The sequence below is a fragment of the Cryptomeria japonica genome, chromosome 9, assembly GCF_030272615.1.
Source record: "Cryptomeria japonica chromosome 9, Sugi_1.0, whole genome shotgun sequence".
Classification (NCBI taxonomy): Eukaryota; Viridiplantae; Streptophyta; class Pinopsida; order Cupressales; family Cupressaceae; genus Cryptomeria; species Cryptomeria japonica.
In genome coordinates this window covers 391,992,605-392,018,571 of record NC_081413.1, presented here as the reverse complement: position 1 = coordinate 392,018,571, position 25,967 = coordinate 391,992,605, and the positions used below count along the sequence as shown (strand labels likewise).

The following is a 25,967-nucleotide window of genomic DNA, read 5'->3' as shown; positions in this document are numbered from 1 at the left end:
ACAAAAGGAGTTAGAACAAGAGTTAATTAAAGATAGCCTCTCAACGACATCAAATTGAATATCTAGCAAGCTACAAGTGTCAGATGAGGTGGCATCCCAGTCATCACTCCTCCAGTCAGTGAGGTCCACCTCAGCATGTCCAGATTCAATGTACTTAACTCATGGAAGGTGGCACAAACTCCGATGTACCTACCCTGGCTATCCATTGGTCGATTTTTCTAGAAGGGACATGTGTCCAAGCAATACAATTATTTCATTGGTCAAGCATTAAATGTTATGTAATGGTTGTAACAAACCCTAATTAGGGTTTTCATTGTAAAATCTTGGCCATTGATCTTGAATTGATCTAAGCCATCAAATTGTATTGTGGGCACTATATAAGCCCAGGCATTTCATTTGTAAAGGCTAATTAGCAAGGAGTTAGAGAAATAATTAGCAATAAATTAGCAATAAGTTAGAGATAGCATGTAAATAGTTAGAATAGTTAGAGAATAGTTGGAAGCAATTAGAGTAGAATAGGAGGACAAGGCAAGAAATTGTTGCCATTGATTGTAAACAAACTCCATTTTCATTGAAGTAATGGTGAAGTGTGTCGTTTCTTGCAATTTGCATGGTTTCTTGTTGAGTTTTCAATCTTAGATGGTAGATGATTAGATGAATGGAGGAAATGCGATTGATCAATGGTGGAATTCGTACATCCATACTACTAGCAGTTTGTTGATTGCAGACTTGCCTTGCGTAGTCAACTGGAATCATTTAGCCTAAGCTCAATTTCAATTTGTTGCCTCTTCATTGATATGCATCAACTTGGATGGTATCTATGCCTGCGGTGATAATTTGAACATCATAAAGCTCCCTTAGAAGATCGCACTAGTCTTGTGTAGATGTTCCATTGATGTCAAAACAAGACCTAGTTAGAGTTTTGTCAAAGATCAATCATTGCTCCTACATTCTTAGTATTAGGATTAGATCCTCTCTTCGCCCTTATCCTTTTTTCATTCTTTTTTCCAAATCTAAGTTAGTAAGAGCCTGTGTCCAGCAAAGCAGATCGGAAGTTCAATCATCACATGTAAGTCCCCTTGTGATTCCAGCAAATCACATCATACCACTGGAGCTTGTCCACACGTAGAGACCCTACTAAAAGAACCTTGGAGTCTACCTAACTGATCCTTTATGCGAATCTTCAGCAGTTAGAGACTATTTTCTCAAGAGAGGATAAGATGCCTATTGGTATTTTATTCTGTGTATGATTGTGTACAAAATACACGTCAACAATTCCCTGAAACTCCCATCTTCACCATCCTCCTCACCCAAATGGTTCGTCTTGGGATCTGCAGAACTAGAACCTAGTTCAACGGTAATTCTTGCCTTTTTGGCCTTACTCTCAGCAATCCCGTCAAGAGATTGCTTTGCCTGATACGAGACATCTGCAGGGCATGCCTTGCATATCACGGTGTTATTTCCTCGTTCTTTGGACAAATGCCATTTGAAACGATAAATTCCACCACTGATCTCTTCTAGACACCAATTGCACTTGACCTTCGTGCTACCAGGAACTGCTGTGCAATGTGTCCACACAAAGTCTTTTTGACGCGGCATTCTGATCAAAAAACAGATCTGTAAAAACATTACACTTAGTCTTAAACTTTTGAGGGATCTAGGGTTGGGCTTGTGTATAATAATTGCATTTTAATTACATTGACATGGGAAATTGGAAACCTAAATGTAATTGAATTTCAAGTTTACACCAATGGTATACTTTAATCATTGCTCAATACATAACCTAGTAGATGACCACAAACAACTGTGACATAATGACATTAATTCATAAATTTACGACATCAAGACAAAGAACTAATAGTAGAAGTCACACACAGTTATATGGGCACCTATATTAGACCTTTGACACTTAAAGAATCAATGCCATGCAAAGTTATATCAAAATCAAGATCAAATAGAATATTAGTTGGGCAAAGCTAAGACTTCATATTGTCACAAGTCATAATAAAGACACAATTTCATAAGCATGTTAAGTAGACTGGTTTCTAAACGCCCTATGACAAGTAATTCCCCATCCTTTGTCAGCATTGATGATTAGGAAATAAGGATTGGGGCTTAAGCATAGTAACTGCCAAATTTATTATGAATCCTAATTGTTCCTTCACTTATGAATTGTTTTCTATCACAAAAAACCAAAACAAGGAAATTTTTAAGTGATATGGTTGAGCAGTAGGGTTTCTGTGGTAGTCTACCCAATTTTATAAAAAATATATCTCTATTTTCTGTGCAAATTAAACTGTATAAATTAATAAAGAAAATGGAGTTTAATATGATTTTTATTATATAGAAAATAGAGCAAAAATATATATACAAAAAACATATACATAAATTTTTTAAAAATATTTTATGTATAAATTTCCTATATATACTTTATTTTCTGTATAAATTTATATAGAAAATATAGCCACTGTATAAATTACAGTGGCTATATTTTCTGTATAAATTTTTTACAGTGGCTACAGAAAATAGAGTATATATTTTCTGCATTAATCTATGATTCTATACTATACAAAAAATATATAAGTACTTCTGTATACAGCCATTAATATAGAAAATTAATACAAAAAAATTATAAAGAAAAGTTAATACTATATTAAATAAAGAAATATACAGAAAAATACTCTGTTTTTTTAATTAATTTTCTATAAAATACATAAAATTAATATAGAAAAATTAATACTCTATTTATATAGAAAATCACATAAAAAAATTCTATTTAATATAGTCTCTTTTTCTGCATACAAATACTCTATTTTTTGTATTAATTTTCTATAAAATACATAAAATTAATATAGGAAAATTAATAATCTATTAATACAGAAAATCACATAAAAAAATTAATAATCTATTAATACATAAAATTAATAATCTATTAATACAGAAAATCACATAAAAAAATTAATAATCTATTAATACAGAAAATAACATAAAAAAATTAATAATCTATTAATACTTAAAATTAATAATCTATTAATACATTAAATTAATTTAGGAAAATTATTTCTGTATATTTCTGGCAAATCACATAAAAAATACAGAAAATCACATAAAACTTTGGATTAAAAAAATTTGTGTAAAAACCTGGCAATGGCAGAAGACCTCTTCCCGTCAATGTGCAATGGCGCGACCTCTTCCCGTTTTCGTCGAGCTCCCGTGCCTCTTCTCTTCCCGTCGGGCTATTTCACGACCCCACAATGGCTTCCGTCTAATTACGCGACCCCGTGGCTTTCGTTGTTAATTTACAAACACCTTCCCCGCGTATTTATAAAAAATCTGACATTTTCTAACATTTCGCGGCGTGTTTAGGGTTTTCGCGGGGATTTTTAGGGTTTTCGCGGGTTATTATTCCGCGCTGGTGATTTTTACCGATTAATCGCGTCTAATATGTTCGTTTTTTTGCCGATTATACCCGAAAAAATCGTTGACCGCGTTGACCGATTAAAACGCGATTTTTGGGGGGAATTAATCGGCCAGACACCCGATCAACGATTAATCGGGTTTAATCGCGTTTTTTTCCAGACTGTTGTTTCTATGCTTATTACTACCACAACAATGAATTCACACACCAATAGTGGTGCCAAAACCCTTTAGTTTATTTATTAATGGATCCCCAGGCAAGAGAATGGGACGGCTGGCCAAGGGAGTTGTACGGCTGGCATTTGTGGCTTATTTCTTGCTGGAAATCATACAAAACTTGCTCAGATCTGCAGATTAAGACCAATTGATGTTGCTGTAGGTGTGTTCTTTGCTGACTGTAATCTTTAATGGTCAATTTCTGAGAAGAGATTGCTGCTGTAGTGCTGCCGAGGGTGTAGGATTCCGTCCACACCATCAAATAGTATAGGGTTTTCGTCCTCCCTGGGCTTCCATAGCTGGATACGTGCTGCTGCAGACCTCCAATGTGCAAAGGTTGTAAAAATTAACAAATCATGAATGCTTCAAATGAACCGTACAAGCCTCTTTAACCAAAAGGAACCCTAGAGGCATCAAAGAAAGATTCTTTGGAATCTTTTATTCTCTAAAAAGTGGAGCCCACATGAGAGGGGTTCTCCAACATGAATAAACAACCACCTTTTAAGTTATTGGAGTTCGCCTAGGAAGGTGTGCAAGGACTTTTAAAATAAAGTCATTTATTAAGTTTTATTAGTAACTTACAAGTTACTTTATTAGATTTTCTATTTTAAGAAAAATGACTTATGTAACTTTTATATCATAAAGTTACTTTATTACACCCACAAAGTCAAAAGAAATGACTAATCTAAGTCCCCTTTGGCTAGCGAATTCATCTCCAAACATCAACTTCACTTGTGGAGATGGGTGATAGGTGAATCTGAGCTCTAAATGGCTCTAGAGAAGAGGGGACATTACATATTGAGGGTGTTAAAAAATGGTTGTATCTGTATCCGATACTGTATCCATATCTGTATCTGTATCCATGTCCATGCAACTTGATTCTAGCTTGATATTCTTTAGTCGTAGACAAATGTATGTAGAAGTAGTTGACATTAGGCGAACAGAAACATGGTTGCGGTTAATGTGGTCAACATTGTTGCAGACTTACTAAATCTTGAAGGTTATTGTATAAGAGTAATACAACTCCTTTCTTTGGTGACTTTAAGAAATTAATAATCTTAGTTTGACACAAGAATGTGAGTATTCAAATCCATTTTAAACTTTCATTTATACATATCTGGCATGGTATCATAGATTGTACTTTTCATAGTATAAATAAGAATTTCACTATCAATAATCTTGCTTGAGATGGGACATTTGGGGACTTCCATCAATAGGATTGGAATTGTTGTTAGGATGAGGAAATAGAGGAAATTGGCATAGCTTGGAATGTGTGTGCAACATGTTTTTTAATATCTAAAGTATCCATTCGGATATTTATTTCTTAAAACTTAAGTATCCATTTAGATATTTATATCTTAAAACTTAAGTATCCATTTAGATATTTATATCTTAATATCTAAATGGATACCTTATGTCTATAATGACTAAACCAAGGATGATGACCCCAAGCTTGTCTCTAAAGTTTACAAATTATCATGCCCAAGAAATTTAGTCATTTTATCTATAATCTGTTCTTGATAGGGACAATAATGAAGACAAATATTTAGTATCAACCAATTGTTGAATGTAGTGATTATGAATCTCAATGTGTTTGGTTTGGGCATGATATGTTGGATTCATCACCTGCTTAAAAGAACACATTGATTATTGAAGTACAATGTAGTTGGTGTGATTGGATCGAATTTTTAGTTATAGAATTGTCGGTGCAACCATATGGTTTCACAATCAACACTAATGATTTTCTTGTACTTTACTTTGGTAGTAAATGAGGTGATCATATGCTAGAGTTTGGTTTGCAACTAAACTATCAGAAATGACATTTTTCAATGTGAATTGGAATCAAATGGGAGCAGGAGCAGGGATGGGAGTGTAGATGAGATGGCTAAAAACGTTTAATAAACTTTAGTTTTGTATATTATTATTATTATGATATGTATAATATATATAATTAACATAATTATATATTATTAATTTACTAGTAACATATATTAATAATATATTTTATTCCCATACTTGAACTAGCAACTTTGCTTTATAGTGAAACAATTTTTACATTCATAACAAAGACATATAGCTAGTGACATATCTGCTTGTATAAATAAATTCAGCCCAATTAGAGTTTGTATACCTTGATAACCTATCTTTGAAGATTGTTGGTACAAGACAACAAAGTCAAATGCAACTTTGACATATTAGACTACTTGTTTTGCTGCTTTATAGTGCACTCACTTTGACCATGATAAGAACCTAGAAAGATAATTGATAACAAAATATAGATTTGATTGAGTGGATTTAAGATAGTTCAAACTTTTCACCTAAAAGCTTAAGATACACTAAGGATTACAATCCTTCATCTTAAATTTCTCTAGAAGATTTTTGGCATCATCGACTTCAGTTGTATAGGTCACACAATCAAGTTGCCAAAATTCTACTCCTAAGAAATAGTGGACATTCAAATTTGTCATGTCAAAAGCTTAACGTTTATCTAATTTTACTTTCTAGTAAGCAATGCCTTACTATTGGTGATGGCCAACTCATCTACATAGACAATAGAATCACGATATTATCATCATTGTTTTTGATATAGATATTGAGATTAGAAAAACCTTATTTGAATCTAGAATATTGTAAATGTTGATCAATTTTGTTATTCTAGGCTTGTGGACCCTGCTTAAGTCCATATAAGGACTTGACCAACCTACATAGTAGATGTTACTTGTGTGCCTATGAGAACCCTTTTGGTTGTACGATATCTCCTTGTCTAGATCCTTGTTCAAGAAAGTGCTCGTAACATCTATTTGTTACACTTACCATCATACTCGGGCTGCAATGGAGAGTAGTACACAAAATGTGATCATTTTGATAGTAGGATCAAAGTTCTAATAGCGGATTTCTTCTTAGTTGTGAATAGCCTTTGGCAACAAGACAAGCCTTGTACTTATATAAAGTACTCCTCGTCTTGTATTTCACTTTATAAATCCATTTCATCCAATGGGCTGCTTACTTGGAGGCAACTCCATCAACAAGGTGCTTTCTTGGATTTTTGATTGTGTATTCAGTTGGGAATTTCATTTTCCCACACATCTTGCAGAGTTATGTGATATTAATTAGGTCTCCTTTGTTGGCAAATCTGAGATGTTAGAGAAAACACATCCTAAAGCTCACTCTAATCCAAATCAAGAATTGAGATTGATGTTTGGTTGGGGATAGAGTCACATTGTGTACCCCCTTGGAACTTGATACTTTTGGTATCATTCGATCATGATCCAACAAAGTAAAAATACCAAAACTAGTACTTTGCATATCATTCGATAGTGCATGCTGGTTAGAACATTCAATACTACCCTAAAGAAGAACTAGAAAAAAATGGCCTTGTTTCCTCTATTTAAACATCCCTACAAACTATGATTCTTTTAGTAGCAACATCAATGATAAGCTTTTGGCTGGGTGATTGGGTAAAAGGAGGGGGGCCTCTATTTTATGGCATGACAAATATTTGCCACTAACATCAAACTTGCTTGTTTTATTATCTTGAACCATGCCATAGATAAGCAGTAGAACCAAAAACATAGGTGTTTAAACTTTGTCTTTAATGTGAACCATGCTTTCATAGTAGTTATTTGTTGTGAGGCTTTGTGTAGACCTTTGTGCAAGAGATGTACTGCTATACAAATTGCCTCGCTTCATTGTCAAGACTCAAAAACAATAGGCCCCTAGCATAACCCCTTGTGAGATCAAAGATTAGATGTATGATAGAGTGGGTTGCTTTGGAGTTGGTTAACTTCCCTAAAGTCTTCATTTATGTGTGATATCTCCTCCTATATCAAAGTTTCCAGAACTTATTTTACACATTAATGCATAGTATTCCCAAAGATTCTAACTAAGGATAACTACAAACAAAATCCAAACCATCCATATCCAAGGCATAAATATTTTGATGTATAACCATATTGATAGTGGGTAACGAGCAAAGTTCACATAGTGGATAACCAAGAACAAAATCTAATCCTTCCATATCCAAAGCAAATAAAAGTTCACAGTGAGCAAAAATGATTATTTTAATGCTACCAAGGTTAAAATTGATGGTCTTGTTGGTGTTGAAACAATTAGAAGTAGCCTTTAAACAATTTGTGTGAGCAGAAAAAAGTATTGTGGTGTTGGATACTTCATAGTTTTCTGTGTGCAATAGCTATGGAGGAGATGGTTGTGGTAAGTCTCCCCCTTTGCCTAAGAAATGCCTAGTTACCTTTAATTTTGAGATGAATAAAATTGTGAAAAAGGAAGAATGAAAGAAAAGTGTAGCAATTTTATTGTTTGTTTCAATAAGGATGCCCTCTTATCTAGAAAATTTTGTTGACGATTGGGTTTCCTTTGTTTGGGGTAGATCGATGGGTATTTATATTTCTCTTTGTAGAATGTTGCAAATACATTTTTTTATGGTCATCTTTAAAAATTCCAATATGCAAAGACTTGTTTTGGGTTGGCCCCTTTGGAACACAAGTTGCTTAGTCTTCAAAGCTTTTTCATGGAACCTGCACTTAAACCCCTTAGATGTGGGTTGTTTGTAAAACGGAAAGCTGCTAAGTTGATTGAAATTCAAAATGTGCCTTGTGAGCTTTGGTTTTGCTATCTCATTCTTTAAAATCCTTGGGGTAAGTGTTGTAGGTTGAAATGAGATTTATTGTTTTGCAACTTAGCATGAGGGTTTAAATCTCTATTAAACTAGACAAAGATATTTTGGAAGTAATTTGCTTTCAATTTGAGAACAGATTGTTTCAATACGAAGTTAGAAAATTAGGTCTTGTTGATGTTTTTTTATGCACAATCGAACACATAATAAAATACCAAGGTATCTTATCCTCTCTTGAACAAAGTCTCTCAAATGCTATGCTTCACGATCAAATGAGACAACTTCAAGGTTACGAAATGTCAGGTGTTGGCGTGTGGATAAGCTCAATGGTTTGATGTGATAATGCTGGAATCACAAGGGGACTTACGTTGTACATGAATGCTTGAATACTTGGATGTTGCTGGAACATGAGATTAACTCATCTAACAAAGAAAGATCAAAAGGAAAGGGTTTAGAGAGTCTAATCTAATCCTAGGAATGTAGGATGTAGTGAATGATTTGGTGAGACTCTACTAGACTTTGCTTTGACATCAGTGAACAACTCCACAAAGCTGGTGCAATTTCTAAGGTAAGTTTATAGATGTTCAAATTATTACCATCAACATCAATACCATCAAGGCAATGCATACCAACGAACGAGTAATAATTGAGTTAAGTTTGATTCATATCCCAGTTGACCACACAAGGCAAACTTACAATCAACAAGAAGCTAGTGGTATGGAATAAATGAATTTCACCACTAATCATCCACAAAATCTTCAATGAAAAGAGTATATTCATTTACAAGTCTTTGCAACAATCTCTTCTCCTACTCTACTCCTACTCTAACTTCTAATTCCTAATTGCCTTAACAACTACTCTTCTACTGTTCTACTCCTTTACTACGAACTATTCTTCTATTAATCTTCACACATGAGAGCACTGAGCCTTATATAGAGGTCTCATTACAATGAATGCCTTAGATTGATTCAAGATCAATGGCCAAGATTGAAAGATAAAAACCCTAATTAGGGTTATTATAACCACCATTACATTGACCAATGAGAGATGAGAGTAAGTAAGATAAATAATATTTGATGTAGCGCCACGTGTCACCTATTCCCTCTTTGAATAAATGTTGACTTGGTACCCTTTGATTGAACGAATGGTGACTGGGATGCCACCCCAGTTTGCCTTGTAGACTTAATCAATTTGCCTTGAACATTCTTCATGATATTTGGGATTCCTTCTGATTCTTTGCATTCCATCCTTATGTTAAGGAATTCCTTGGACTATTTCCTCCTTAACGTTCTAGGACTTCAAAATTTCTTGATGTTGTCCTTGATTTCTTGATGTGAAATCCTTTGTGCATATGTCTTGAGCTTGCTTTCCTTCATGTGTTATCAAGGTGAAGTCTTCTTCATGTTTGATCTAGTCCACATCTTTACCTTGGGAAATCCTTGTCCTGAAATCCTCTTTCAATATTTGAAGTGTTGATCTTCCTCATCCGCATTTGTGATGTTGTCCTTGCAATATGCATCCTCTTCAAGCCTTGATCATCATGCTTCCTTTCCTCGTAACATTCTTGCAAAACAAACAAGTATTGAATCAAACACCTATGGAATAAACTTTGTTTCGACCTTAGTGGGAAATCGATCCTTATAGGGATGGATCGGTTCTCAAAACATCTGCATTATCCCTGTCCATTCCTTCACTTGGTGGAAATTTGATGTCTATAGGGACAACTTTGTTATTGATCTTCATTTGAATTGATTTATCCCTTTGTAATTTTGTCCTCAAGTGGAAATCCGACCCGCATCGGGATTCATTGTCCTTGAAAATTTTGTATTGATTTGATCACCATTTGATGGAGTGGAAATTCAAACCCCATTAGGACACTTCAATGTTCCTCACTTTGTCCTCACAAATAATTTTCCAGAATCAATTAAGGTCCTGATTTCAAATAGTTTTCAGACCTGTAAGCTCATGAAAATCAGAAATTCAACATTAGGTAACACAAATTCCGGAAAATACAAGAGATTTGATCAAAATTTGGAAAATTTGTCTTCAGAAAACCTGATTTTCAGACTTACGATAAGTCTGATTGCAATAAATAAGTCTGAAGACACCCCTGTAAACTCAGAAATGGCATGTTTGATGCAATCTCAGTTCTGATTTCTAAGTATAAAGTCCGAGGACACCCCTGGAAATGGTTGATTTAGGTGCTGAAAAGTTGTCTTAGATTTGATTTTCTGAGTACCAAGTCTGAAGACACCCTGGTTTACTCAGAAAATGACTGATTTGAAGCTCAAAAAAGTATACCCAAGTCTGAAAATGTCACTTGGAAGTCTGAATACACTCAGAAAGTGACTGATTTTTAATATCAAAGTTGTAATAAAGTTTGATTTTCTGAGGACTGAGTTTGAATACGCTTTCTAATGTCTGAAAATACTCAGAAAATGGTGTATTGAAGTCTGATTTCTTGATTTTAAAATCTGAATAAACCCTTTGAAAGTCTGAAAATACTCAGAAAATGGTGAACATCAGTGGCTGGAAGTGGTCACAGCCATGGTGTACTTTTGCACTTAAGTTGTTTTGTCCTTTGAAACTAGAATATGGCCATGCCTGGGCACAACTATGGGTCTGGAAATGTTGTTTCAGTCTGAAGACAATTCTGAAAATGATGCTTCAGACTTGCACCAGCAATGGTGTCGAACAAAATGCCTCCAAATTCTTCAAATAATGGTGTCCAAACAAAATCGCCCTTCACCAATGATAGCTGGAAATGGTCTAAGAACAAATCAACATGGCTGGGAATGAAGTTTCAGATTAAGGCCAGCAATGGTGTTCTCCAATGGTGTCGAAAAATTCTTCCAGCTATGGCGCCAAACTTGAACTTGGATGAAGTCGCCTCTCTACATCAGCAATGGCGCCACAAATGCAATCAAAAAATCGCCCAAAAATGTGGCATAACCAGCCACACAGAAAATCGTGGCCCAAGCAATGGTGGCGCCAAACACAAAAATCGCCTAAGTCTCCAATGGTGACCAACAACCTACAACAATTCTAGAAATTCCCCTCCAATGGTGGCACTGGGAATAGTTGGGCAAAATCGCCCCTTTCAATCTACAACTCTACCTCAACAATGGTGTCTAAATGACTGTAATGTCCCCTACTAGTTATAGGCCCTTTTAACAATAGTTAATGTATAATTTTAATACATATATGACTCAATTTAACTAGGAGACAATTACTATACTTAACTGTTAATAATAGTTCTTACTTAATGTGATTACGAATCCAGTTATTATCTCAATACTACAATATGATTATAATCAGAAAATCATAAAGTACATAAATTAAGATTTGAGACTTACCATATGTGGAGTCTTGTAAGAATAACCTGCACCCAAAAAGAAAGGAAAACACCTACATACATGTTCAATCAACATTAGTCCTAATCCATCTAATGTAGGCAGCCAAAGATGGTATATGAGACATGAGTGGGGTTGCGCAGGTCCGTTGTCTACCAAGCCCAAGGAATGGTTGCTTCTAACCTCCTTGCTAGACTTGGCGGCCCATGTTGCTTGCCCTTCACGTCCATTACGCATGCACACTTCACCTTGTGAGTTTGGCATATAGAGTGCAAACTGGTTCCTTGACTCCCAGAGTCTTTATGACCCCTGGTGAGCCCCTCTTTAACATTGGATTACACCTCTAACCTTCCCCCACAAGATGCAACAGTAGATTGCATACATGAAAATAGATAAATAATGCTTCTGTATTGCAAACAATTTCAATCCGATACTCATTGGCAATTTGTATTAAATACTTAATTACACGTGCAGATCTAAGGGTGTTATCAGATCTGAATATTAGTAATTTCTAAGCTTATCATGCTGTGACTTATATCAAGATATCATGTTACATTTATATTATATTATTCTTATTATTACAGCATGATAACATTTATATTTTACTTAATCTGATAAGCATTATGACTGCATTCATATCTACTAGATCTGATAAACAATATGATAATATTTACACCTATTTAATCTGATAATATTATGACAGTATTTATATCTATTAAATCTGTTAAACATTATGACAACAATTATATCTATTATATCTGATAACATTTATATCTTCTAAATACTATTTGACAGTATTTATATCGTCTAAATCTGATAACATTTATGTCCACTAAATCTGGTAACAGTTATATTTTCTAAAGACTGATAAGAGATTGGAAGACACGATTATCATTTTCCCATATTTAATTATGCCCTACATAACCTTCTAGAACAGTATTATTTTTAATACAAACATATTCTTAACATAACTGACATTATCAATTCTGATATTAATCTCTTACTGTAGATATTGAAGAGTATGATATGAATTATATTAAAAAGGGGAAAGCTATTCTCTTACAGTTCGTAGAAAGGCAGAGTCAGACTCCTATGTAATGGCTGGGCCCCACTTCTGAAGATAGCTTTCCTTTCCTCTTAAAATATTTTTCCTCCCCGTATCCTTCCCTCACTCCACGCATGCTCACCTTTATTACAAGGGAAAAGGCACGCTTATTGGGAGAGACGTGACTTAGTCTTGAGTCACGTCCTCCCAATATTAAACGGTATCTCTCAATCCAATAAGAAATCGTGGCATTCATAATCAGTTCATTGGGTGTTAATAATATTATTTAATCTAATTGTTATTAACACATTCTTCTTTATGATATATATTTAACAATACATATTAAATATTCAATGTTATTACTTAATTAATATTATATTGCTGATAGAAATAAATGGATGATTAATCAGTACTAATTAAGTGTATTAATATTATATTATTATTTAATTTTAACTTTTTTTTTTTGGTATTTATTATTATTAAATTATATTTCAAAGTGGGGACATCACAATGACATTTAGGAAAAAATCGCCTAGCTGGAAACTTCAATCTGCCTTCAATCAGCGACTTATAATATCATTTTAATGCTGGCGGGGCACACTTACACACATTTTCACCTTGATATTTCACCACACAAGCAATGTGGGATAAAAATTTGCCTTTATACTTCTTGGGGGAAAATCGATTTGCCTTAAGATCACATATTTATCATTAAATAATTGTTGTTGGGCATTAAATAATTTATAACAAGGCACACTTAGCATTTAAATCATTCACTCTACATTAAATTTAAGCTAGCTGGGGAAAATTGATCCATGTCTGGACAACATTTTGCATTAAAATTCGCCATAGCTCATCACAAATAGCCATTTGGGGAAAAATGATCCCCATCAGGAAACATTAAATTGCTTCATTTCATTAACTAAGTCCCAAAAATTCACTTTGGGGAAAATCGACCCTCATTAGGGCAATTAGATTATGTCATTTTATTTGCATTGTTCGGAAAAAATCACCTTGGGGAAAAACGTAGGTCATCTGGATACCAAATTCTTTCATTTTCGTCCACAAATTCCACTTTGGGGGAAATTCGATCCCCATCTGGACAATTATCTACATTCATTTCCTCAAATTTATCCACAAATTGGTCTAGGGGAAAAACAACCCCCATCAGGACAAAAAAATTTGTCCACATTAAACTTCATCATTCATTCTTGGGGAAATTCGCACCTCATCGGGAAAATTTCCAACACTTGGTCAAATTTTGGGCCTCTCAGTGGAAAAAACGTGATCCATCAGGGCAATTCTCAGGATACTTGGGGGAAAATGCCCCTCTTCAGGAAAATGGGTGGGGAAAATCATGACCCATCGGAAAAAGGGCTTTTTATGCCTTAAAACTCAGGAAAAACGTCCTTCATCGGGAAAACTCATTTTTAGACTATAATTTCATGTTTTCGATCATGACTTCGATGATTTTTGTACCACTAAGTATCCAAACATGTCAAATTTCATTGTTGTGTATCGGGACATTCACCATTTTAACTAGATTTTGAGCAAGAAAATTGGGATTCCATTGGGACAAAGTGCAAATTTGACTTAATTTACCTACTAGGAGCAAGAAAATGACTCCTAAAGGAACTCTTTGACGCTCAAGCGCACAATAATCACCAACTTGCAACACTTGGACATATTTACGCTCACATTTTAAGGCAACTTGACACTTAGGATCATTTTAATCCTTTCAACATTCTGATTGACATCCTCTCATAAGCAAGGGTAGGATCATTTTAATCCTTTCAACATTCTGATTGACATCCTCTCATAAGCAAGGGTAACCTAAACAAAACACCAACCCTAAAAAGCGAAAAAGTGGGGATCCCCATTTGCAATGGGGTGATGTGTGAAAACGTCACAATAGGTCTTAAAGCTTGTCTTATGGGTGAAAATAAGGACAATTGAGGAAAGATTGCTCTCTTATTAAATGTAGGAAGGATACACTTAAATCTGATACAACTATCTCTTCCATTAAGATTGACCCAGAAAATATCAAGAAGACTAATGATGTTGGAGTTATTGAGAGTGATAAGAAGGATTTTCGTATGCAGAAGCATGGCTTTGCTCTTTCGATGGAGCATGAGGTGGTGCTTGCTTCCTCTCAACTAGTTTCTTTCTTGTGTGATAGAAGTGGCTGATGGCAAGGATTAAAGCATAGTTTGCATACTCAACAAGTCATCAAGCACTTACCTTTTTTTCTGACCTGCGGGTTTTATCAATGTTTACTCACTGAGTTATTTTTTTGAGGTCTTTTTGAGTGGAAATATTGTGTTTTCGAAGAAAGCAATGCAAAAGCACAAAGTGCTTTTTCAAAAAAATAAAACAATAAAAAAGCAAAAAATTAAAAAGCAAAAAACACTTTTTTTGAAAAAGTAACCAAAAAGCAAAAATACTTTCTCCTAAAATAGCTCTCAAGAGGTTATAAAAGGGGGATTGAGGCTCTCATTTGGTTTATTCAGAGTTTGCTCACTTAATGAACAGAGAAGTTCTTCTAATATTGATCGAGGACGGAAACCTTTGTCAAATACACTAGTTTCGGTGGTGAAAGATATTCCCTTGCCGGTTTGGTGTTTTCATAGTCATTTCTGGATCGGGGTTGAAGAAAAAAAAATAAAAATTCAAGGTTTTTTTCTGGTTGCAGGGTGTGGGTTGTTTCTTGTTTTTTTTGCAAAGATTGTGTGGGCATTTGATGGTGTTTTCTGGTATTCTATTGCTGGGCCATGCAGATGCTGTTCATGGCGATGCCCTAGCAGGGCTATACCTCCATTTTGGCTTGCAGGTTTGTGAAAAGAGGTTTAAATCAATAAGTGTTACTACAGATATTCTTCTTGAGTTTGGGTGATTGGTTTGTGAGTGTTTTTGTGAAAGGTTTTGGGACTGCTTGGTGCTTTGGGTAATGATTTGATAAAATCGTCCCTTTGCTGGTGATGGGTTCCAGATTGGATGCTAACTGAAAGTAAATTTCAAGCCATAAATATGCAGATTGTGTGTTGTTCAAGGGTCATTTTTGGAGAGTTGGGAGTGTTTAATACTAATTGCCTTTATTAGAAAATGTATTAGCTTTTAGAAGTGGGTTTTGAGGTGCTTCTTGAATGCCATGTCTTGCAGTTATGAACAGCATTTCTGGGCATCCCTCTCAAGCCATTTTCAGACCAAGAAACAAGCTACATCAGTCCAGTTTACAAGTTACTTAAGTGGATGATTACATTGTACGTCTATTACATGTTTAGTATCATTTATCAATGTTTATTCATCAGAAAATCAATGCAACAGCAGTTCTGATAAAGCTGGTCTTTTATCTCAGTCTAGTAAATTCTATTTTCCTACATTATATGAGATTGATGACTTTATGTTGTGATTTAAATGTATATCTTTATGTAACGGAGTTTCAAATTAATGAATCTATCAATGGAGAAAATTTGAATAGCAGTTATAAGAAAATTGCAAATTATCATATCTGAATTTATGACAGCAGACAATTCTTCATTAGCATTTTCATTGTTATGTTTATGTTGTGATCTACCTTAGCATAACTTGGAAAAAAAATACTAGGGGCATCATTACAAAGACATTATCATTCATGTTACAACTCAGGGGGTAGCAGGCTTCTATGTGAAGCCACACCAGTTGATTAGTACTAGGATGTACAGTGTACCAATTTGCAGGTGCAGTACAAACTATTTGAATCGCAGACATATGCTTGTTAGGTTTCTGTTCCGAATAGATTTAGTTGTTTATAATATAGTTTTTAAATAAATAATTGTATGGGGCAGGCATCTCATTTATGAGACAACCCCTTAGTATTAGTTTAGTTTAATGTTTGTAATTTCCCTTGAGGTAGTTTTCCATATAGGCGTTTGGGAGATTTCACAAGTAGTTAGTTGTAGAGGCTTGTATAAGGCAGTATCATAAGATTGTAACTTATCCAAGCATAATATATTGTTCTGTCATTATTTGTGTCCTTTTCAGTGTAGATTCATATTATTGTGCAGCTTTTGTGCAACTCTGGTTCCAATGCTGCCTAGTTTCGCCAAGATGTGAACTTTCATATGAGACAAACTACATAGTGCACACGAAAAATTCATTTTATTGTGCAGCTTTTGTGCAACTCTGGTTCCGATGCTGCTGAGTTTCACAAAGTCATGAATTTTTGTATGGGACAAACTACATAGTGCACAGGAAATCTCAAAGTAAACTGTCATATTACTCTCCATTGAGAGCATCAAAATCATCATTTGGTTCATAAAATCACAAGCAATAGCTGTTCCAATGGCACCACTTTGACTAATTGCACCATGCAGCTCTTGCATGGAAAGCTAAAGCTGGACGATCTGTACATCTTGTGGCATCACCCTTGTCAGTTGCTTGCATGATTGGAGCTGCAAGTTTGAATGCACATCAACCAATCACCCCTTTCTTGCCATCTTAAATTAAAAAAATTTACCTTTACAAAGGAGATAACCTGGGGAGTATCAAGGCAAGGTAACCTGAATCGGTTGGAAATTAGAACTGTTTGAGGAGTATCTTGTTCCTACTGGCTTGGATACAGGGGTACTTAGAAGACAACCTGGTAACAGAGTTTTTTTTTCATCTATTCTACAGTGATTTTAAGCCTTGACCTTTCCTTGTGATCTTTTCAGCATGTGCTTTATCCTTTTGTGCTGCATTTGTTGAAATTCTAATGAGAAATTTATTGGCAGCTGCACTGTTCTGAAAGTCTATTGAGAAATTTATTAGCAGAATGGCACTTGAAAACAAAAAATTCTTTTATTTGTTAAATTTCTTTCCAAGGTTTTCACATTACTGCTTACAATGTGTTATTTTCCCCCTGTAAAATGCAGAGATCGTTGTATCTGGAGGTATGACAATGCCACAAGTAATCTCTCCTTCAGAAAGAACAGTAACACCAGCAGACAGAACTCGGATAAATAGAGGATGAAGATTCATATTCGTAGAGCTCTCTGGTTAACCATGCATTTGTCTTGGAAATGCACTTTGAGACACAGAGCTTCCATTTCTGTAAAGATTATGTTCGTTTGTATTTTAGTAGACTAAGCTTTGAATTGGTCAGATCCATGTAATATTGAAGCTTAAAGAATGTAACATTAAGTCAATCATAGGGTCTCTAACTTGCATAAATTTGGAGATTCTCAGATTTCAATCTGTGACAAGTTGAATCAAAAGGTTTGTTCGAGTGTATCATAATTTGTGTTTGATTTTCAATTTGAAAGTAAAGGCATCTGTAGATAAGGCAGCTTTTTTTCAGGCTTGGTTTTGTGTCTTCCTTTTCTCTGTAACTTATCTCAGGAAATATGAAAATTAATAGCATGATCTTGACAATTTCTGCTGTGGGTTGTTTGTGTTTTTCAAGTAGTTCTAGTATGTTAGAGGTGGCATTTGCGGAGTCGGAGCAATGTAAGGACTTTGAGAATTTAAATAAAATCGTCTCTAGAGAAAGGAACTCTCTTAGTCATGGATCATTTTCAATCACTCATAACTAGTCTTTAGTATATATGAATCCCAATTGAAAAGTGACTTGTTGGTAGTTACTAGACTAAACAATAAGATCAAATGCTAAAAGGAAGTACTAATAATAGCATCGATTAAAATGCACTGCATGATAGGTCCATATAACATTAAGATTAATACTAGCCGATGAGGGTATGAGTTAACTGGAATTGTTTTGTGTAAGTGAAAGTGTAACTTAGATGCAATATTTTCAAGCGTATAAATTGTGTGAAATATTAATGAATATCAATATTAATTTTTTGTGAGGTATAATTTGATAGTTTAATTGGTAACTTGGTTTATGGGTAGTTTGTGTAGTTGCAACTGCCTTAATTATTTATACAGTGGGCAGAAATGAAGAAAGATTAGTGAGTTCGGAGAAAAGAGAAAAATTGTACTGTATGAAATCATAATGGAAGTACTATATGGTTCCAATATTGCCTGTAAATGTGTTTGGTTGTTTTTCTTCATTGTTTCATTTAATTCCATGTTCTAAAATATTATTGATAAAAATGGGTTTTGAAAGGGCCCAAACCCTTGTATGATGAAGCAGACAACATGGAAACGGAATGAGTACCATGAAATATGGGACAAACAAGACCTAAGGATCCAGTTTAAATGATGTCAAACCCAACCGTATTCAATTTCACACCTTCGCTCTAGGATCAGTCTAGGAGACAGATTTATGCAAACCTTTATTTTGTCTTTGTACAATTGTCCAAGAAATATATCTTCCAAATTTCCAGTTCTGGGGAAGCAGGGTGGGTTTTCCCACAGAGGACTTGATCACGGGCACAACAGAAGCAGATGAGTGTCGAGTTGGAGAATAGTAAATATTGTAAATTGTTATTATATGTTGTCACTTCTCATTATGCTTGTTCCCTAAGGCAGTGTTTTACACCTAATGCAACATGAGCACGATACTTAGTATGGCTTTGGAATGGATGGTAAAAAATAGTTAACAATGGGTTGCTTGTCATATGTGATGGATGCCAAAACTAAGTTGATCACATGATCAACGAGAAGTTGAAGCATGGTTCCATAAACAAATTGAGGAGATTGTACCATATAAAGCATCAAAGATAAAAGTGGATATGGAAACATTTAGATTGACATGCACTTGCTTTGACATTTATGAGGTCCTTTGGTGTGATTCTAAATAAATCAATAGCAGCTGCAGGGGTCGAAGAAGTTTTGATTGGATGAAAGCGAAGGTGAAATTGCAGACATTTGACGAGTTATGGATGAGGATATTTCATAACTAGGTAAAAATGATGCTAGACATCTAGTTACTGAATTTATTGTTGAAGGCTAGAAGGCATTTGAGTGTGTTTATTTTTTTCATTAGTCATTGAGGAAAATTGTATGGAATATTATTATGAGTAGAAGCGTTGATTGTGGAGAAGTGAGCTGCATCTTTTCATAAGCCATCAAACAATTAGCCCAACAAGTTAGGCACTTGATGTTATTGTTGGATGTATAAGGGACAGTTAAAAGGACGAGGTTGTCTAACAAGGGACCACAACGGAAAGTGAAACCACCTGTAATTGCTTAAAGAGGATCTAAGAGTGTAGCAAAGACTAGAAGTAGGAGAATATCTGACTACAAGAGATTCAAAAAGAAAATAAGGTCGTTGGTAAGAATAAAAAAGCTGAATATAGTATAAAATATTAGAAAAGAGAGTTGCTAAGAGAAAATAAGAGGAAGTGAGAAGAGTAATGAAGGGACCAAAGAAGGATGGAGTCAAGTGGTATAGAACCCATACAATGGGTCAACCGAGGGTAGTCCAAAGAGTGGTGGATGAGATTGAAAATAGAGATAAAGCTAAAAAGTAGTGAAGAAAAAAATACTACAAAGAGTATATATGAATTTAAAAAAAATTGTGCTAGAGATGACTAAATTTTCCACCCAATCTATATAATTAGATTTGGTCTACCCAAATCATTTCTCTAATACGACATGATAAGATTGTTACATACACTAAAACCAAAAACATGCAAAACCATGTTGAAATAAAACAAAAAACACACTACATGATGCTTTTGGACCAAGATAACTTGATATAATATATACTCTAAATGGAATAATTATCTTTAAGGTAGGAGAATGCCATACAAAACTCAAGGTAGAAGCTACTCTATGGAATATCTCCAACTTGAGAGCTCAATTAAATAATTTACTCGAATGCACTAACTTGCCTCGATGATATTTGTATCGTATATACAATCATCTACCCCATTGAGAATAGGTCAAGCCTTGACCTAATATAGGTCAAGCATTCACCTACTATAATTAATTATAAAAGGTAATATAACTAACAAATGGGATAAGTCCTAACATATTTAATTAAGTACTTGTGCAATTTTTTTGCTTTTAGTGGTATGAATTAGTTGTGGTGTCAAAAATATTTTATTGCGATATGAATTAGCCAACAAACCATGGGTTGTGTAATGATGTCATGCTTAGTGCTTTTACAACTAACGTGAGCATACTCTTGTTGGTGAGTTGGACAAATGAATTTTTCTAGGGACCTCATTTTAACACACTTGTAAAATCCCCCCCCACCCCCCCCCATCATTGATCACTAGGTGATCAAGCAGTGCATAAAATAGGGTTAATTATTCAAGTCAATCATGACCCCTATAGTGGATGCTATGGTGCCCATCAATTCAAGAAGATAAAAGAGAGAGAGATGCATGGTGCACCCACATGGAATTAAGAGATTTGGAAGGTTTGTAGTATCTCAAAATCGTACCATTCATCAGTCTCTCTTCATTGCATCATAGCTAGATATTTTGTCCACTATGCTTACTAGGAAGGATTATATAAGATAAGCTTTCTCCCACGTGGCTCCTTAAGGAATCTAAGATATTTTAGATCCCCTTTTGAATACCATTTTATCTTGAAGGAAGTAAAAACATATAATTTAGTTAAGGAGATTAGTTATACACTCAACTTGATCAATTTATATTCACATTTATGCATTCAATTGATATCTCTTGGTCAAGGGCTTGAAATGTATTTTTAAACCATATGATTTAACCATGCATTTCATTGGGTGATCATATGCTTCAATGCATTAGTAAACACATCAAGCCACCTATAATAATGCTAAGATATAGAAACTCTATTGGGATCCCATCCATTATCCATTTCAAATCATATTATGGCCTACCATGAAACTGTTGGCAGTTGTTGTGTTGTTGTCATTGATGTCAACTTGCAATTGGTGCACTATCATTGATGTCCAAAATAACGTTTGTCAAGAGTATGTCAAGTATAGATGAATGTTGGTTGCAGACGATCTATGTTGTGGATGCCCACCTTCTTGGTGTTTAATGTCTACACTCAGTATGATGTATTGAAGCATAATGATGATATTATATTAAGATGAGGATTAGATGCTTTGAGATGAGGAATATTAAGATGAGGATTAGATTCATGACAATAAACTGGATTTGATTGTGATGATCTTGTGTATGCTACAAAATGTTGGTTTATTTCTCCTGAGTGGGAAAATGATGTTTTCGGGATATACTGGTCTCTATAAGATTGTTAGTGTAAGTAGTTGTAGAAAAGTATGTTGAAGACTGTTGGGAAGAATGCTTAGCATTCCTCCACATTTGATGATATGATCTTGCAGGTTTGAACATAATGTGTACGTTTTGTGGACATTACACTCCTATTTTTCTAGGTCTTTGGTGTTGCAGCTAATGTGGTTGGTAATTGCAGTTTATTGGTAGTTTGGTTGGTTGTTAGGATTGGTCCAAAAAATGCATTGCATTTCTCCACAGTGATGTTTTTGGTGTTGCGGCTTGGAGGAAATGTTTGTATTGACTATTCTTTGTCTCAACTCAAGTTTCAGGTGTTGATGTAGTCTACAAGGGTTGATATTGATGTTCTATTCATGACTAGGTCTTTTGGCCCTTTGGAATGAAGTGTTTTGTAATTGTTTGTGTTGTGCCAACATGTTTTTGAGGTGACGGTGAGAAAGAGATATTTGGGAATGTTGTTGAATGTTCAAGGAACATCCTTACATGCTCCACATGATGCTAGATGATATATTTGTTGCTGCATTGTGTCTGGTGTTAATATTTCAAGGTGATTGCTCTTATTTGGACAACAAAATTTGTTCTCTTTCTTGTGATGTATCCTTAGGTGTTTTGCTTGCATTGGAGGTTGTTTTATGTTGTATTCGGGTTCTACTTTGTGTGAGGGGGTCTATATTGAGTTAATTCACTTGGAATATATGTTTTTGTGTCCACTAGTTATGTGCTACATAATTTACCTAGATGTTACCTTGTTGTCGACTTTGGAGAATGTGTGATAGTGTGCAATGTTTGGGGCCACTTAGAAAGATGTGATATGATGATTTAGGTCCTCTCTATCTCTTGGAATGGACCACTCTCACCATAATTGTTCTTGATGGCTGACTTGATAGGACTAATAGTTGTTCCCTCTTTTGGCCAACCTAATTAATGTTTTGTAATGAACATGATGGTATATATAGAAGATCAATTCATTGTGAATGTGTGACATGAGTTTGTGGATCAGAGCATGCGTATGTGCTTACACGATCATATCAATTGCAGTGTATGTGATGCAAAGTTGAGGCAATGTGTGGTGACTATTTTGAAGTTGATTGCTTAAGACATAGGTGCAAGGACAACTTTATACTTGGAGATTGCTGAAGGCAGTGTTGTCAAAGGTCTATTCATCTTGATTCATCTATTCAAGTACCTTGCTTAGAGATAGTGGGTCTCCGCAACAAACTCTTTGTATCTTGCTTTGAGGTTGTGAGTCTCAGCTTGCAAGTCCCTAGTATCTTGCCTTGGGCTAGTGCACCTCAACCTGCAAGTCCTCCCAGGAGCAGTGTGCTTCCTTGATAGTGAGCCTAAAACAATTATTGTAATCTTGTTCATATATTGTGAGTTAACTCTCACTGTGGTTTTTCCCTCTTCGTGTTTCATGTAAATGTGGCATTCTCTTGTGCATGGTGTTTAGTTTTTATCTTTCATTGTTGCCAATAAGATTAAGGATAAATTGATGTAAATTGAACAGATAATACTTTGGTATTTTGTACAATAAGCATAAATTGATTCCACTTTTTGATGTAAACCCTAATTAGGGCAGTTTTGGCATGATCTTGGCCATTCATTTATGTATGAGATTCTATATAAACCCATTTGCCTCTCATTTGTAAGGGAGAGATTTTTGGGAATTGTAGTCTACATGCTACAAGTTTGAATACAATCATTGAAGTTTGGTGATTTTGTTGAGATTTGAAGCATTTGTGGTTCTCATTCCCTCCAAATTTAGATTAGAATTTGTTTCAAGTATTTTAGATTGGATGAAAGAAGTGTTGAATGCATTGGAATAAAATTTATTTAAACCATACCACTAGCTTCTTGTTGATTGTAAGTTTGCCCTGTGTGGTTAGCTGGACTTTGAATCGAACTTCAATTATTGCTCATCGATTGGTATGCATTGCTTGATGGTATTGATGTTGATGGTAGTAATTTGAAGATCTATAAATTTACTTGAGATGATTCACTAAGCTTGTGTTGAATTGTTCTTTGATGGCGAAATTTGGCCTAGTTGAATTTCATTGAATCATGAATTACCTCTTGCATTTTAGGTTAGATAGGATACGAATAGAGCCTCTAAACCCTCATCCTTTTGCATTTCATTTAAAGTCTTTGTTAGAATATATTGATAGATCAATTGCAAAATCATAAGTGATTTAAAATTATTTGCAAATCCATCTCCATTCATGATAAGTATAACATCATGAAGAACTATTATGTAAGTCCCCAAGTAAAAACAACAATTCACATCAAGCCATTGAGCTGCCCATATGTCAAGAACTGACTGTATAAACCTTGGAATTGTCTTAGTTGATCAGATATTTAGCATCTGAGGTTATTTTGTTCAAGAGAGGGTAAAATACTTTGGTATTTTATTTTGTGTTCGATTGTATATTTTCGCTTTTGAAGGCTTGGTAGAAAAACAACCTCCACCAGGACAACCACAGTGAAAAATCCAAATGCATCACGATTTTTCCATATTTTTTTGGCGAAGTCATTCCTTGAAGGGAAAAACGCACCTCATCAGGACTAAGACGTTTTTCATCATAAAAATCACTTCTTTCCCTCAAAATTGGAGCGGAAAATCATGCTCCATTAGGACAAAGTCCATTTTTACTTTATTACTTAGAGGAAAAATGCTTCCCATTGGAACTATGATAATTTTCACACTGTAAAGTCCCAAACTTATCAAATTTTTCCATTTCACTCAGTGGAAATTCTATTTCCATTGGGGCTTTTAACATTCTAATTGGATTTTAGGGGGGGGGTGGGGGGATAGGGTCCATTGAGACTTTGTGCACACTTGACTTATTTTACCTCATAGGAGTAGAAAAATGGCTCCTATAAGAAAACTTGATGCTCTAGCACAAAATTCACACCAATTTGCAACATTTAAACACATCTTACACTCACATTCAAAGCAAGTTGTAATCTCAACACTTAGACAAAATTAGGATCACCTTGACATTTTAATATTTTTTAAACATTTGATCCTATTGACTTCAAAACTCAAAATTTGCACATTGCTCGCACATTGAAGACCTCAAAGCTATCAAATAAGTCATAATATTATAATATATTAGTGTTGCACTGTGTCTTTTATTCATGTTTTTACCTTGCAAGTTCACCACATAGCCAATGTGGGATAAAACTTCTCTTTTACCAGCGTGGTGAAGAAACAATTTGCATTGGGATTCAACATTTAGCATTGAATGCCACCTTGTATGATCATTAAATGTTTGTGGTAAGACAAAATCGATACCATTAGGGACATACTTGTTATTAAAATTTCACTTGAATCCAATCTTGAGCCACTTGGGAAAAATTGCACCCCATCTGGACACATAAATTCACTTAAATTTATCTCTATTAGAAACCTATTGTTAAATTTAGCTGTGAAGCCACCCAAGATCAATGTAATTGAAATAAAGCAAGACAAGAACCCAAAGATGAACAAAACTCAACACTCTCCTAACATAGAACTAGACTCATAATCTGAGTTAGTGTTCTAATACTCAATACTTAGCATACGGAGAGTTGAGGACTTGTTTATATAGAAAAATATGGGCATATAAAACCAAGAGGAATAATAGCTCCTTGTAGCCCAAATTAGGAGGGAGTTTTACCTACTTGGTAAATGCCAAATACATGGTTATGCCAACTCAGGGAAATACAAGAAATGGTTATGGGGAGGTGGCTAATAAATCCAAAAGAGGGTGTGACATTCAACCACCCATATGTGGGTGTGAATGACACATGTGAATGTAGGATTATGCCACATGTCCTCATTCTAACCATTCTAATATAACCTAAGCAAGCTTAATAATGTCTAGGAAAAATAAATATTCCCTAACATAAGAGAAAATAAAAACTTACACTAACAACCCCCTTAAGTGTATCTTAGGTGGGTGAAAATACACAAAGATGGGTTCCAACTACAAGGCCATGTTAGGTACCCATGTACAAAAAAATCTTTCACAATTGGAGAAAAGGAGAAAACCTAGTGGGAGAAAACTCCTCCCCAAAAGAGAGAAAAGAAAACAAGTTTCCCAACACAAGAAAGAATCTCATGCAAGGAAAAAATCTCCTCCAAAACAGAAAGGATAAGAAAGACTATGTAGACTTCCTCAAAGTAACCAACTGTACCAATGGTTGAT

General features: G+C 34.8%; 1 protein-coding gene across 2 annotated transcripts in view; it reads left to right on the top strand.

Annotated features, from left to right (window-relative positions):
• Positions 1 to 17,980, top strand: part of LOC131072943 (protein CONTINUOUS VASCULAR RING 1) — a 54,705-nt gene extending 36,725 nt beyond the window's left edge. For both annotated transcript variants that reach the window (XM_058009252.2, XM_058009258.2), the window contains exon 7: positions 17,557 to 17,980. In XM_058009252.2, coding sequence (XP_057865235.1) covers positions 17,557 to 17,654 — 98 coding nt within the window. In that variant the 3' untranslated portion in view covers positions 17,655 to 17,980. The remainder of the gene's footprint in view (positions 1 to 17,556) is intronic.
• Positions 17,981 to 25,967: the final 7,987 nt, after the last annotated feature.